The following is a 15,526-nucleotide window of genomic DNA, read 5'->3' on the forward strand; positions in this document are numbered from 1 at the left end:
GGCAAATTGTGCTTCATTGTGATGTTAGCAAATCTTTAAGGAGGAAGCAGGTTAGAAGTTGAAGGGAGGCAAGTTTTAAATGGTGGGGTGTACTAATAGTTTATGAGAAACCCTCTGGGAACTGAAAGCACTAAAGGTCATTTGTGTCTCAGGGATCACTGCTGTGAGTGTGACAGCTGGACCATGCATGTTTGCTGATTTAGCTGGATGGCTGAGATGCATCATGTACCCCCTCTCCTTCACTGGAGCTTTATATTTGGGACAGCTGAACAGCACATGTGTCCACTCATGATCTTCTGTAGGTTTTGACTAATATAGCCACTAGTAGCTGCAGGAATGCTACTTAAAATTGTGAAACTATAGTAAAATAATGCAATATGATCCTTTAATCATCTTGTGATCATTTCTAAATTTTGGTTGCAGGCAATGGGTATAAATTCTGTGCATTGTGCAAAGCCAGTTGTGTCCAAGGCTAGCACGTGATGTTTAAGCATTGAGGTGCAAAGGACATAAGAATGTAGTTTGCGAAGTGATCTGATTTTGTGGAGTAAATCCTACATTAGGGTGCTACTCTGTATTTCAATTTGTAGATTTATTCCAGCCGGGACCTTGAGGAATCCATAAACAAGATCAGAGAGATCCTGTCAGATGATAAACATGACTGGGAACAGAGAGTTTCTGCGGTAAGTTGTGAATTTAGATAGGATCTCTATTCATAGAAGCTTTTTCTACAATGAGCTTAATCCCATTGAGGGTACTGAGAAGACCTCAGACAAAGGCTGGAATGTAGTTTTAGTGGTGAGCACCTGTTATGTTCCCCCAAACTTGTGAGAAATGTTTCCTTGTGAGACTGAATTTAAGCCACATTGGTGAGGGAAATTGCTATTTGGTATACAAGAGTCTGTTGAGACAGCATCAGGTTAAACTGTAAGTTGTGTAGCAAATCCAGGTTCAAAGCTAGAAATCTGCTAGCAGGTGCTAAAATCAAAATGTCAAGTCTTAATCAGAATATATTAAAACTTACCTGATAAGGCAGAAAATTACTTTGCTTACAGAGAACTTATTTATACTTCTGCAAAAGGGAGGTGTAAAATAATTCAGCAAGAATCTACACACTAAAGTTTTGAATAAATAAATATGGCTGTGGGAAGTGTGGAAGTGTAAAATTGGATGTTATATGCATGTCAAGACCAAATACTATTTACTGAGGTGAGCTGCATTTTCATGACACAAATAGATGCACAGTCTTGTCTACACAGTAGACTTTCATCACTGGTGTAGTAGCTTTGCCATGTCTGTCAAACCCTGTATTACTGATCTGAGTGGCAGACTGGGCTAATTCAGCTTACTTATGTTTAATTTTATTTCTGATCTGAGTAACAGGGAGCTGAAATCAAGCCCATGTGCAGATGCAGTGTGCATGGGAAGGCCTGTGAAGGTGTCAGAGGATTGTCTGTAGGGATGGGGTGGTGGTCCCTGTAATATTAATAGGAAATTTCCCATTTTGATGGGGCCAAGGTTCCACTTCTACTAGAGCCGGATAACTATTTGAATGAAGTCAATGGACACATTCTGGGTATAAGGCATTATTACCCAGGCCTGAGTGTGAACCATGCCCTTCAAGTCTAGATATCTTTTTAACACAAAAGTCAGCTGTGAGATTACCTAAAGACTAGAAGCTGCTGTAAATAGGGGGAACAAAGGGGAATGTTTAAGATACCTTTTAGTTTAAAAAAATATTGTTTGGGTTAATAATGATACAATTTGAGTAGCTGTATGCAACACTTCTAGATTTCTGTAAGTTGGGACACCAAGAATCAACTTCCTTAATACATGTAGATGAATAATTGCACAAGAAACCTGGATCCAGGTGTTGGTCTTGAACTGTTCTTATATTTGCTGCTCATTAATAGTCACTGATGTCTTTTATGTTCCCAACAGTTGAAAAAGATCCGCTCCTTACTCTTGGCTGGAGCTGCAGAGTATGATAACTTCTTCCAGCACTTAAGGCTTCTGGATGGAGCATTTAAATTATCTGCTAAAGACCTGCGCTCTCAAGTCGTCAGAGAGGCTTGTATCACCTTGGGGTGAGTTTATTTTCTACATGTGTTTGAAATGGGATGTAGAAGAAAAGGAACAGGCATTGGTTAAAACACAATTAGGATGCAGCTTGTGCTGCTGGTGCTATATAGTTAAAGCTAGAACAAGATTTTTCTGCATGCGTTTCAAACCCCATCATGTAGGCCACTAATTGTAATTCTGCCAAGCATGTTCCTGAGTACTAAACAATGCTGATCTGGGATGTACAGAATGAATGAGCAAGCCATGCCTTCATGCACAAGGGAAGCATTGAACAATAAAGCTGGAAACGTTTATGTTTTGTTCTGGCTCACATTGAGCTAGTTTTTATTTCTGATGGTCTATCCTTTGTGAAATGATTCAAGAAAAAGTGTGCTGCAGTGTTTCTGATGTGGTTTTTTTTTTTTTTTTTAATAGGGAGTTTCAGAGAAGTTGTAATATAAACTAACAAAAAATATTCTATCACCTGATCCCATTTGTTTGATAATAAATTTTTAGCTGTGCTAGTTACTTTATTTTATGCTGACCTTACTGTTTCTCAGGGTTCAGATGAATATAGGACACAAGGTTGAAATGAAAGGAAAGGAACTGTTTTATGAAACATGGTGTTACCTGTCCTTTGGAGTTGGAGAGGAGGTGACAGTTGCAAAGATTGAGATGTCAGATGTGCTTATGTCACATTTTCTGTTCAAGTCTGACTCGCTTTATCTTCAGCTCACTTACCAGCATGACTTCATTCTGTTTTTCAGACATTTGTCATCAGTTCTGGGAAACAAGTTTGACCATGGGGCAGAAGCCATCATGCCAACAATTTTTAATCTAATTCCAAATAGTGCCAAAGTCATGGCCACTTCTGGTGTTGTAGCAGTTAGATTAATCATTCGAGTAAGTATACATCAAAAGAGAGCAGTGTTATAATTTCCAAACACTGCAGTGTTTCTGATGAAATATGAATGCTGCTGCAATAAAAATAAGATTAATGCCTAATCTACTTTTCTGATAGTGCTGGGCTTGGCTGTCTCAGATGTTCTGCAGCCTTGTGCAGATGCTTGTTAAGCTCTGCCAAAATAGTAGGGGAAATGTTTCTTTTTGCAGGGCAAGATATTTCCATCTCTCTAGGAGCTGAGCAAACATTTTTCTTTGAAAGGGTGTTAGACCAGCCTTGCAGCACAGACTCATCATCTTAATTGTGCTCTAAAATACCTCACAGACAGTCCATGTTTCTCAAAAGTATTAGTTCATAGTGGTGACTTCTGCCTAGTGATTCATTGGGTAAGCTGTAGGTAGCCTAATGTCTCTAAATTGTCACCATTGGCAGTCCAGATCCTCCTGCAGTGACTTCAGCTGCTTGACTCACTAGAGAGTGTCATTATAGAAGAAAATCAAGTATTTGTTAAAGGTATTTTAGCTGATACATTGTAAAATATTTTTGATATTAAAAATCTGCCTGTATCTGTGAGTGTTCCTTTATCTAGCAGTTCTCTTTTTAAGTATTGAGCAACAGTAAGAATTTGAGTACTGAGCTCAGGTGGCTGAAGGAGATGGTCTTTCATTCTATGGAATTGTTGTGTAAAGTTTTCTTCCTGTTCTTGTTTGTTTGCTTCCAGCACACGCACATCCCTCGGTTAATACCCATCATAACCAGTAATTGTACCTCCAAGTCTGTTGCAGTTAGAAGGTGAGAATTTAGTTTGCATTTACTGCTTTTTAATAGTAAATGGATGCTTTTTGAAAATGTGAATGTATTTGTTGTTATTTGTGAGAAGGGTTGAAAACACACTTATTACAGCATGAATCTCATTCTTGTCCATGATTTGAGTTCAAATTCAAAGTCAGCTATCCTGCATAAACTGCATCACTGCAGAGAGGAAAAGGCATTTTTCCACAAGAATAAATGGTTTTTAAACTAATTGTTGTCCTTACATGTTGTTGTAACAACATATTATTTTGGCATTTTTACAGACATGTTCTTATTTCCCACTGCTGGCTGTTACAGTGGCTTGTTTTCTTTGAGCCAGTAAATGAGTCTTACATGAAAGCATCATCTGGGTGGGAAGTTGGACTGAATGGTCTAATGATCCTTTCTGCACTTAGAATCTACGTGCTTCAGTCCATTACCTCACTGGGAGACTCTTGTCTCCTCCTTATACATTAACTGTTTCTCTGAGTTAGACAAAAGGAGGGGCTTTGTGGTTGCTGTATTTGGTGACAAACCTTGAGCACATTTCAGCACACTTGTTCCTTAAGGTTCTTGAAGTGAGGAAGGGAGATTAATGTGGGAAGGTCTCTCCCCACATGTTGGTAACTGTGAGGTTTCTGTGTGATGTGTGGACTAAGAGGTACAGAATATCAGTGTCAATCTTCTGGGCCTGTATGCTGTTTATTGAAAAAGGAAGCTTCCAGGATTGTTTTCTGGCAATCCCTCTCTTCAGGCTTCTCTATAGCAAGCTGCCTCCAATTAATACTTCTTTTTATTAATTTTTTTTTTTTAGAGGAGTTGATATTTTTATTGAGGTCAACACTGAATTTTGATGTCCCAAAACCCTTCCTAAGCAAACATGGCTGTTGTTCAGAGTCAGGTACGGCAAAGGCAGTGTGCCCCAATTAACTTAAACTCCGCATTTCTTCTCTCTCCTGTCAGGCGCTGCTTTGAATTTTTAGACTTGCTGTTGCAGGAGTGGCAAACACACTCCTTAGAAAGGTAAGTTCTGAGTACAGGTGGGTTTGTTCTCTCCTACTTATCTGGAGTGAAGGAGATAATTTCTTGAGTCATTCTGGAGAAAGGATCATTTAGGAGAGAAGATCATATTAGGCAGCTGTAGTAGAGATGTTTTTGCCACCCAAAAGAATCATGTATGCACGTACATTGTTTGTTCTGTAGTTTTGTCAGAGTTTGGTGAGTATGTCTCCTATGCCAGCCTTGGAAAACCTGGATGACCAAATCCCTGAACTCAGTAACTTTTGTTTAGTAATTTTTTTTTCCTTTTGCACCCTAAAGTGAGATGATGAGGTGAAATCTGCTGCATGTCTTATCAGGAGCTTCTGAGACGTCTACGTTACTTCAAATTAGTGACCAGTTAAAGTAATTGTGCAGGGAGAGACTGGGACACAATTCCTTAGCTCTAGACTACACATCACTATTTAGGGCTTAGGAGACTGTTCCTGAATCCAGGCAGTTTGGATAGCTAAGAAAAGGTCTGTGAAGGATACTGGTTGTTGTTTCCTAGACAGCAGTGTAGATGAAATAAAACTGACTTGTAAGAATAAATAAATAAAGGGCACAAAAGATCCTTGATGGAAATGAAAGGATGTGGTGAACTGTTTTGTTCTCAGAAACCAAGGCAAAATCAAATTAGTCATTTTTTTATAAGTGTGGCACATCTTTCTGAACTGCTGAATAATATTTTCTTTCTTATTCCAGGCACATATCCGTGTTGGCTGAAACAATAAAGAAGGGAATTCATGATGCAGACTCTGAAGCCAGGATAGAGGCAAGAAAGTAAGTGGAAGCTGTTGTTGGTGTCTTTTTCCTCCCCTTCTTTGCCCTTGTTTTGTGAGTCAGTGATATTGCGTGGTTGAGACAAAAATCCAGTCAAAATACATTCTCCTGACTTCCCAGTTGGTGGGAGAAAGGGAGGCTGAGGGGTGACCATTCTGTACAGTTTCTTGTGGAGGGGAAACAGAGAGGGAGGTGCTGATCCTTTCTTCCTGTGATCTGGTGATAGGCAGGTGGGAATGCTTTGAAACTCTGACAGGACATCAGGAAACATTTCTCTACCAAGAGAGGGGTCAACACTGGAACAGGGTTCCTACAAAAGTGGTCAGTGCCCCAAACCTGTTTCAGGGGCCCTTGGATAATGTCCTTAACAACAAAATTTAACTTTTGGTCAGCTCTGAATTGGTCAGGCAGCTCTACTGCATGTCTCTTATAGGTCCCATCCCACTGAAGTAGCCTATTCTATTGTTATTTGTTACTCTTGAAATCAAAGTCCTTGTGCTAGTACACTGCTAAATGGTATCCTAAATTAAGGTAGTGTTTTGTGACTGTAAAAATATTGTGTATATGTATAGGAAATTTTAATATTTGCAATTAATTTTATTCTTTTGAAGATCTTATGCATTTCCATTAATATGATTATACTTACAGTAGTATCTGTGTACCAGGATCTAGCTTTTCTGAACAGAACACTACAGGAACATTTTTCTGCAGAAAGAGGATAGTGTAAAACATGAAAACAATGAATAATAAATTTTATTAATCTAAATGCTGTGTTTTAAGCAGTGGTGTTTCACAGTAGGATGCTTAAATCTTTTTGAAAGGCAGCATGTTCATCACTGAAAATTACAGTAGTCACTGAGACTTCACAGCAGGTGACTAGTTAAGCTGAATAGACAGCAAGGAGAATGGCATGGGACTTCAGAGAGCATGCTTAATTCTCTCTTCCCATGTTTATTCAATAGTAGTGTCGCTGATTGTGAGACAGAAATTAGTTTTCTTCTTGTGATGTGAGAGTGCACGTGGCTTCTCTGAGGATTGGCTGTCACACACAAACAATTCTTGATTCATTTGAGCTAATCATCTTACTCTTGAACTGCCCATTAGTTGCCCCTTGAAAAGTACTAAGAGTCTTTATCTCCTTTGTGCCTCAAGAGTGAATGGTGTTTAGCCATCAGCCAGGAGGTTTGGTCCATAGAGGAATTCTTCCCTCATCTTAAAATGCTCTTTTAATTTATCTTGGCACTGATTTGAAGTGCATGTGAGCATCTCTTTCCTTTTTCTTGTTGGTTTGTTGTTTTGTTTTTTTTTCCAAAAAGTCAGGCAGCAGCCTCAGCTCAGTACAGAGACATGTCTCTGCAGCATTCTTGGAGACCTCTTGGTTAAACTTAAGGAAGAAAACAGCAGCTGGTGCTTTCCTCAATCAGGCCCGTTCATGTGTGTTCTGCCTTTGGCATAGTTTTGAACTAGCTACTGCACACCCAGTCCCAAACTAGTGTCAGTCTGGTGGGCCTGCAGTCTCCCATGTGCAGTAGACAGCTGGAGGGATGAGGGTTTCTTCCCTAATGCAGCTTTGTTGGCTGCTCTTGTTTTTACAACAAATGCACCAAGTGGTTCTTTTATTTGGTTTGTCTTTTGTGCAGCTGTTTGAGCAATACAATGGTTGAAAAAGCTGTTTGTCTTAAATGTGTCAGGGCAGTAGGTGCTTGGAAATGCCTGGGCATTGGCCCCACTGATGGGTATAGTGAGAAGGGCTCTAGCTGTGCCTTTGTGCCACAGCCCCCTAAAGCATGACAAGGGGGTGTTCACGGTGCTGTGCCTCATTTCCAGGTGCTACTGGGGTTTCCACAGTCACTTCAGCCGAGAGGCAGAGCATTTGTACCACACCTTGGAGTCTTCCTACCAGAAGGCCCTGCAGTCCCACCTGAAGAACTCTGACAGCATCGTGTCCCTGCCACAGTCGGATCGCTCGTCCTCCAGCTCCCAGGAGAGTCTCAAGTAAGGCTTTCTGTGTCACTACCTCTCTATTTAAACAACTGCTGACAGACAGCTTCTTTAAACTGAAGGGAGCCATCACATTGCTTTGTCTCATCTGGTCATTATTTGGACTATACACTTGGTTACTCCAAAATAGATTTGTTTGTTTGTTTATGTGGTTGGTTTTTACCTAAAACTGTATGAACAACAAAATCCTGTACTGGCTTTAAAATATAATCATTATCTTGATTTCATTAGTAATTTTCTAGGAAGCTATTTGTGCTCAGAAGATACTGTTAGTTATTCCTTTCAGAAGCTTAAAACAGTGCTTAGACTGAAGTTCTGTCTTTGGCATTAATCCTAGAGGTGGAAGTCTGTCTCTTTCCAGATAAAAGAACAGAAATGACAAACTTGAGTTGTAACTGCAGAGGCAATATGTAACTCTTATGTTGAATGTATGTATTTTATCTACTCTCAGATATACAGTCAACTTAGACTCCAAATGTGTGTGATTTAAGTGTGAGACCTATATGAAAAATATCCATAACTTACTGGTGTAACATTTTAAATCTACAAAAAGTGTTCTTCAAAATATTTTTTGCACAAATAATGTGAATACTTATTTATTTCTTAGTGCTTTTATAAATAATTTCATGCTGGTGCTGTATTCTTAACAAACTTTGGTAGTTTATTCCTTCATATAAATAATTTCCTATTAACTTAATTGTGTACTGAGGGAACAGAATTGTAGTCCTCTTGATGACTGAAATAGAAGTTTTGTTCTAATAAGTGTTTGTATTAACTTCCAGCCGTCCACTGTCTGCCAAACGAAGTCCTACTGGAAGTACAACATCAAGAGGTGAGAACAGGAGCTGAAAAATGTGCTCAGGTGTTGCTGAGGAAGTGTGACATTGTGATAATCAAAAAGTAACTTTGATCACTGTTTACTGCTCCCTAAAATAGCAGTTCAGAATGTTGAAATTTTAATTACTTTTGGATTTTACACCATATTTTGTGCATCAGCTGCTGATAAAATAATGCTTTTAAAATAAGTTAGTAAATCAATAATTTCTTACACCTGAAGGGCAGCCTAAAGAGCCTTGAAAATTGTAGCCAAGGTATGCTTTGTAATAGCTTGAATAAACTGCTGCTGATGCTAAGACATGCAGCTACATAGTCTAACAGTGCCTCCAGTTTTACAGTTTTTGTTATTTATTCTCTGTGGTTTCAGCACTTACTGGAGGTGTCGGCATGCAAGTCCTACAGTATTAATTCCATCTCATTGTTAATCTGTTTCTCTTGTCAGATGGAATATTTATGTACAGCTTTTCTGTCCTAAGTAAATGCATACAATAATCTAAATAATACATTTTAATATAGAATATAATAGAGAAAACTTTGTTGGTAAGAGATAAGCTGCCTTTTACACCTGACCAAGGCTGGGTTCTGGCTGGTTTTTCTGTAACTACTGAGACCTAATGAGGCCTTTGATTCAAGGAATGTTGTTGTGTAACCTGCTTGTCTGTGCACACAAATGCATGTTTGCTTGCAGCTGAGTAGTCAAGCTTCATGCTTAAGAGGGTGAGCATCAACAAGTGATGGGAACAACGATCCTCATGAGAAGATGAGGTGTTGGGAAGCAAGTTATTAGAGCCTGGACTGAAGGACCTGCAGGTCTGTTTTGGCCAGCAACTCTCACGTGCCAGTGATGGGTACTGTGGTTGAACTTTCCCATCTAGACTCTGTTAGAAATTTCTTTTTACTGGCCTGACAGCCTTTTTATCTTATCATTTAAGCTTTTAGAACTTAATTAAGTTCTTAGAGGTAGTATCAGGGCAGCATTGATGAAGTATCTTTGCAGGCAGTGTGGGGAAGCCCACATTGCACTGATAAAGCATTCTTAGTTGAGGTATTTCAGTGCCAGCAGGGAGTGTTAAAAATAGTACTTTAAACTGCTTGTCAGGCTCTTTGAAGCACACAGCTCAAAAAATTAATCTTCTTTATTCTGGATCTCCCACTCCCATCTGCAGCATCTACAGTAAGTACAAAATCTGTGTCAACACCAGGATCTCTGCAGCGATCCCGCAGTGACGTCGATGTGAATGCAGCAGCTAGTGCCAAGTCAAAAGTGATGTCTTCTGGAGCATCCACCCCCTTCAGTTCTGCTGCAGCCTTGCCCCCAGGGTCATACGCATCACTAGGTAAATCTACGTGTTCTACAATTGCAGTTAGCTCCCTTTAGTGCCTTGCAGTTTTATTGGAATAATAAACTCTGACTAGAGGAACATACCTCTGAGATAGTTACCAGTTCTCCAGGATCAGTGTGTGATCTCTTGCCCTTTGGGATTAAGGAAAAAAAATATACAGCTGAACTGACTTGAAGCAACAGTTTTGAGTTGTGTAGTAATCTGCGTCTCATAGATTGAGGACAATGCTACTCAATTCCTTTTCACATGTTCCCCCGTCTCTTTTCCTTCTTTTCCTTCTTTTCCTTCCCTCCTTTCCTGAAACTGCTTTTCCGTTGTTTTATGCTTTGAATAGTACATCTTAGTTGAGTTTGCTTCCTTTCTGTTTCACAAAGGACAAAGATGGAGAAGCAAAGAGGAGGTCGGCCTTGCCATGTCATCAGACAGGATATAAGTATCTGTTCCTTAAGCTGACTCTTTGGATTATAGCCACGTCACATTATTCCCTCAGGGCATTGTGTATTGCCTTCAGGTGTCTCAGGGTTTCTTAAAACAAACGTTGCATTGGATCTTTCTCTCCTGGAGTTGCCATCGAGGGAGTCAGGGAGGAGGAAATACAAGGCAGTGATTGACACCGTATTTGCTGAGCTTCATCTTGGTTGTGAGCAGAGCTGATCATCTGAGCTCCTTCCTCATTCTGCTGGTTTCACACTAATCTAATCCCAGACTTGCCATCGATCTACCTTTACAACAGGGAAGAAACTCAGGGGTCTGTGCTCTTGATTTGACCTGTGTACATTGCCTTCACTGAGAAGGGGTTGAGGAGTTTCTTCTTTTAATGTAGGGCATTTGCTCTTTAACCTGTTAAAAAGTAAGTGGTGAATTATATAGGGATGATTTTTATGGATTCAATTTTCAGACAGGTTTCTTTCACATCTGAAATGTTTTACCTTGGCTTAGATGTGTTGGTTGTATTCAGTTCAGAAGTTGAATTCTTATTCTGACTTAAATAGTTCTTACTGGTTCAAGGTGCAGATACATTGCAGTGGAAGTGTAATTACAGAATGTGAAGTTGATCACATGATGGTGGGCTTACAGATGCAGCCACTTTTCAGTTGTGCTGCATTCTGGCTTCAGTGGCTACACTGGCTTCAAGCAGTCTTATGTCATGAGGAAGAATGAAGAGGGATGAAGTATCTGCTTAGAGCTGACTTGGTCCTTGAAGCTTAGAGACTGAATCCAGTGTCAGTCTTGTTCTTTAACCAGGCTCTAGGAGAAAAATAGCAAATTCACTCCTAAGTGATGCAAGCATGGCTGCCCCTGAAGGATCCGGCTTCCTTTTTTGCTAGTAGGGACATTTGTCAACTGCACATTCCCATGAGAGAAATGATGAGGCAAACAATGAAAATGGAGTTGGGCAAAGGTTGGTTGTTGCAGGAGGGAAAACCTGCAAGTGTTTTCTTCTGATACATCAAGGTTTGCTTTACTGCTTGGTCCAACTTTTTTCATTTCTTTAATTGTATTAATTTTTTTTTTTTGCCTATTTATTTAGCTAATATGTAGTGCCCACTTCTGTTGATGTTACTGATTTTTCCCTATTAACCCTGTCCTTACTTTTCTTTAATTTGCCTAAAGATGGTACTACCAGTAAAACCGAGGGTAAGCAGTCTCTGTGTAACTGAGGTGTGTCCACAGTCGTACTACCCTACCTGGTCTCTGTTCTCAAAGTGTTACCTGGTTCTCATCCATGTTCACTGGTGACCTGCATGAAGTGTTGCATGGTTGTCCTGCTCATTTTGATGCCATGGGGTATTCTTCACTTTCTCTTTGAGCTCCTCCCTGCTAAAAACCATTAGTCTGCCTTTATGACTCTGGTCACTAAGTTGTTATGTGGGTTTCTCTATTTAAAGCACTGCTTTTGGTTGAAGGTGACCTGTGTATAGACTAAAAAAAAAAAAAAACCCAAAAAACTCCCAAACAACACAAGGCTTGTGATTTCTTTTCTCCTTGATGTGTAAAGGTTTGCTGTGTTTTTCCATCCAAAGCTCAGGTCACAACTGCCAAATGCTTTCTGGAAGAGACTGGGCAGTGAGAGAATTGAATGAGATGATCACATGGCAGAAAAATGAGGACAGTAAACAATGATCTCTAGGGAAGGAATATTTAGTCAACCTCTTTAAACCTGACCTCTCTCTTTTTGTTGTTAACTGTCTGAGTGGGATGGCTTACACCAAAGACAGTTGGAGGGAAGGCTTTTTATACTAGAGCACTGAGCCTGCTAGTTTGGGAAGGATCCCAGTCTGTTTTTCTGGCTTATTGTCAAAACTTGTTCTTTATTTCTTATTTCTTCGGCAAAAAAAGATCACTGGGAAATTACTTTTTCTGAGGTAGACAGGAGTTGGAAACAAAAATGTTTTCTAAACAGAATAGAGATACCACACTTTTCAGCAAAGCCTTTTTTTCCACAGTGCAAGTCTCTTTTCAAGGGATCTATTACTGTCTTGTGGGACTGTGCTCATATCTTTGATGGCTGCTTGTATTTGGATGGGGTGGTCTGAGAAGTGCCACTGAGCTATTGTGACATCTGTGTTATTTTCTTTACTATTAGTGACACATTGATTTATTATTTGGAAGAAAATATCTATACCAATTTTGGAAATGGTACTTAGTGTTGAGAGATAAGCTGATCTCTGCATCTTGAGCAGGAAGTATTTGTGCTTTGTGATCTGTCAGTGGTAAGGAATATGAAGTTGACCTGAGACCTGTATTTCTAAATCAGTAATGAATTAGATGAAAATTCCAAGTTGTTGTAAAAACTGATCTTTTTTCTTCTTCCTTTTTTTTAATTGTTGACACTTTTTTTTTGTCATAGTTTTGAAACCTATCTATTTTTGGCCTACATTTAGAATGTTGAGGGTTTAATGTTTTATATGAAATACCAGCTTTCAGTCCTCTCCTTGGCTGTAATAATGCTTGCAGAGAGAGGCCTGTTACAACAGCTGTCCTGTGCAATACCTCTATTTTTAGTTTATTAAATACTTTATTGTCATGATGAAAAGGGTGGGGGTGTTTTCAATTCAGTTACACTAGGAGCAGACTGGATTTGGTAAAAATCTGTAATAGAAACCAGCAAGTTGCTTGGGGCAGGGAAGATTGAGATGAACTTTCAGAAACTGAGTTTGCTATCCCCCCTCAATTTTAAATACCAAGTCTTATACCTTCTTTTTGCTGTAGGATTCTCTCTTTTTTGATGAGGAGGGTCAAGAAGAATTAAAACTCTGTACACTATAGCTAGAGTACTTCAAGAATGAGTTTAATCACTGTTTGAAACTCTTCAACTTTTTTCTTTGAGGTAGTTGAGGCAAAAACTCCTTTATTCAGGATTGAGTGTGTCCTTCACTGAACAATGAAGCTGAGTAAGTTTTTCTGCCAACCCTATGATCTTGCAGGTTGAGTCAGGAACTGCAGGGAAGATAAAACTTTGTAGTCTTGACATAAATGTAAAAATTAAGAGGGTGGGGTTAGAGAAAAAGATCCTCTTGCTCTGGAAACAGAAGGAAACAGAACATAAAGCAGAAATGTCATCTACAGTCATGCTCCTGTGGTTTGTTTTGGGCTTTTTGCAGGTCACCAGTAAGTAATTTAAGAGAAAATTCCTGTGTTATTTTGTGTGGTTCAGCTTGACATTAAATCTGCAGTCTGGTTCCCATCACGGCTTTCTGTAGCTGCATTGTAAAAGTCTGCTCATTCCCCTCAGATGGGAGCCAGCATTGTGTGGACTTGGCAGTTCCCTTCTGCTTTGCCCTTGATTCTCCTTCTCATGGTTTGGTTTGGAGTCAGGCAGCTCAAGCAAAGGAGCAAGATAGAGTGGGTGATGCCAGTGCAAGAATGCCAGCTAAGAGCTGACCATCAGTCCTTTGGTTTTAAGTTGTGACATCTCAACAACTGGCAAATGCTGTAGGGATGCACTTCCTTATGGAAAGGTAGGTGAGTCTGTATTCCAGTGAGGTTTGTGCAGGTCTTCTGATTGCCCAGACCCTTCATGTTTGGGGATCTTTTGAGCTGCATTAAGGGCTTTACACACAGAAAGCTCAAAAGAGGTAAATTACAGTCTTGATCTTCACAGCTAGTGCTGGGGAGGTGGCACTTGTGCCATGTTTGTTATACCTGATTAAAAGGAAACATTAGAAAAGTTTCTTATTATTTTATCATGAAACAGCTTTTCAGGTAATATTTTTAAAGGATGCATAATGCTTTCATTAATTAGAGTGGCTCAGAGTATTTGTGTTACCTTTTTTTCAAAGCAAGCATGAAGTCAAGCCCTTCAGACAAAGCCTTTCTTTCCAAAAGGGAAAGCATAAATGCTGGTTTGATCTGCAACTGGCAAGCTCAAAACAAAATCAGCAGTTTGCAGTCAGTGGCACAATTTTTAATAGTTTTGAGTATTCACCAGAAAGGCAATAAAGTGGGGTTTGTTACAGTTTTCAGATACTTAGGCTCAGGTGGAGAACTGAGTGCATTATCAAAGGCTTTGGGAGTAACACAAGTTGAAAGAAATCACCATTCATGTTTTCTTCTCTGCCCTAAAGCTCTCCCTTGTCCTTAAGAGTGAGGCTTGATTCAAAGTCATGACTGACAGTGGTACCTTACACAGAATTGCTCAGGTAGTAGGTTTTTTGCTTTTCTTGCTCCATCGCTTTGCAACTGCTGAGGTGATTTGGCTGTGTTTGTGTAGGGTAAAGTGGAATGTTCACTGAGCCCTCTGCTTTGGAGGGAGAGCTCATGTAAATCCCTGAGGCAGCACAGCCTGATGGTTTCCAATAAGGATCAAGTGCCTCTCCAGGAAAATCATTGTGCAGAGTCAGGTCTTTCTGACATTGGAGAAGTGCTAAATATGCGTGGAAACCATTCTGACGGGGGTTGTAAAAAGTTCTTTTAGTATTATCTATGTTTTTAATTGATCTCTGTGTGTCTCCCATGTCCGTGTGTTATTTAGCAGTGATACAGCTAGGGCTAGAGGCTCTTTTAGGAATGTTTTTCTCCAAGTGGGGCAAAAACCACTTGGAGAAAAACAAGTGGAGTGCTGGGTAACCTAAATGCATTAATGTGATCCCTGGAGAGACCATCATCATCCCAGTGCATCCATGTATAACTTGTGTGGTCGTAGGTGTCTCTATTCACAGCATAGAATTGATTAAAGTGTGTTGTGAAGCTGTTACATACCATTTCTAGACTAATTGAACACCATTTTCTTCAGTGTGATATGCAGACTGAGTGTCACAAAGCCTTTGGCTGTTTTCTGCACTGGGGGTGGGGATGCTGCAGTACCCACCCAGAGCACTCAACCTGCCAGGTGAAGCCTCTTGTAAAGCACAAATGTTATCATAGAATCTTCCTTAATTTGTTACTTGTCTGAAAAAATCCCAAAAGAAAACAACCTTTTTAGGTTTAGGCATTTGTTAGACATTTCAGGGTTGATTCTGAACCATTGTTGAAAAAACAACAACTTCAAAAAATAAAACCAAAACCTTCTAAAAATCCAGAAATGGTTTCTTAACACAGCACATTTATATGGAGTCTTTCAAAATCTTTTCTGTACCAGCAGCAGTGTGTCAAATGTCAAATTTAGATCAAGGGCTTTTTTATGGAAAGAGTTTCATGGTTTTTGGAAACCATGTTGCAGTTCTGTTCCTTTGCTGTGCTGTTGTTGGTAGGATGCAGTAATACTTTTAAAAGCAGCAGAAGAATAATGGTTGCGAAATACGGATTGCTACATCTGTAGTTTGAA

General features: G+C 39.6%; 1 protein-coding gene across 1 annotated transcript in view; it reads left to right on the forward strand.

Annotated features, from left to right (window-relative positions):
* CLASP1 (cytoplasmic linker associated protein 1) overlaps window positions 1-15,526 on the forward strand; it is a 169,239-nt gene that overhangs the window by 80,732 nt on the left and 72,981 nt on the right. Inside the window, exons 11-19 of the mRNA XM_050976617.1 lie at window positions 591-683; window positions 1,942-2,087; window positions 2,829-2,964; window positions 3,687-3,757; window positions 4,721-4,780; window positions 5,501-5,578; window positions 7,406-7,573; window positions 8,362-8,411; window positions 9,583-9,753. Coding sequence (XP_050832574.1) covers window positions 591-683; window positions 1,942-2,087; window positions 2,829-2,964; window positions 3,687-3,757; window positions 4,721-4,780; window positions 5,501-5,578; window positions 7,406-7,573; window positions 8,362-8,411; window positions 9,583-9,753 — 973 coding nt within the window. The remainder of the gene's footprint in view (window positions 1-590; window positions 684-1,941; window positions 2,088-2,828; window positions 2,965-3,686; window positions 3,758-4,720; window positions 4,781-5,500; window positions 5,579-7,405; window positions 7,574-8,361; window positions 8,412-9,582; window positions 9,754-15,526) is intronic.

This window comes from Serinus canaria, chromosome 7 (genome assembly GCF_022539315.1).
Source record: "Serinus canaria isolate serCan28SL12 chromosome 7, serCan2020, whole genome shotgun sequence".
Classification (NCBI taxonomy): domain Eukaryota; kingdom Metazoa; phylum Chordata; class Aves; order Passeriformes; family Fringillidae; genus Serinus; species Serinus canaria.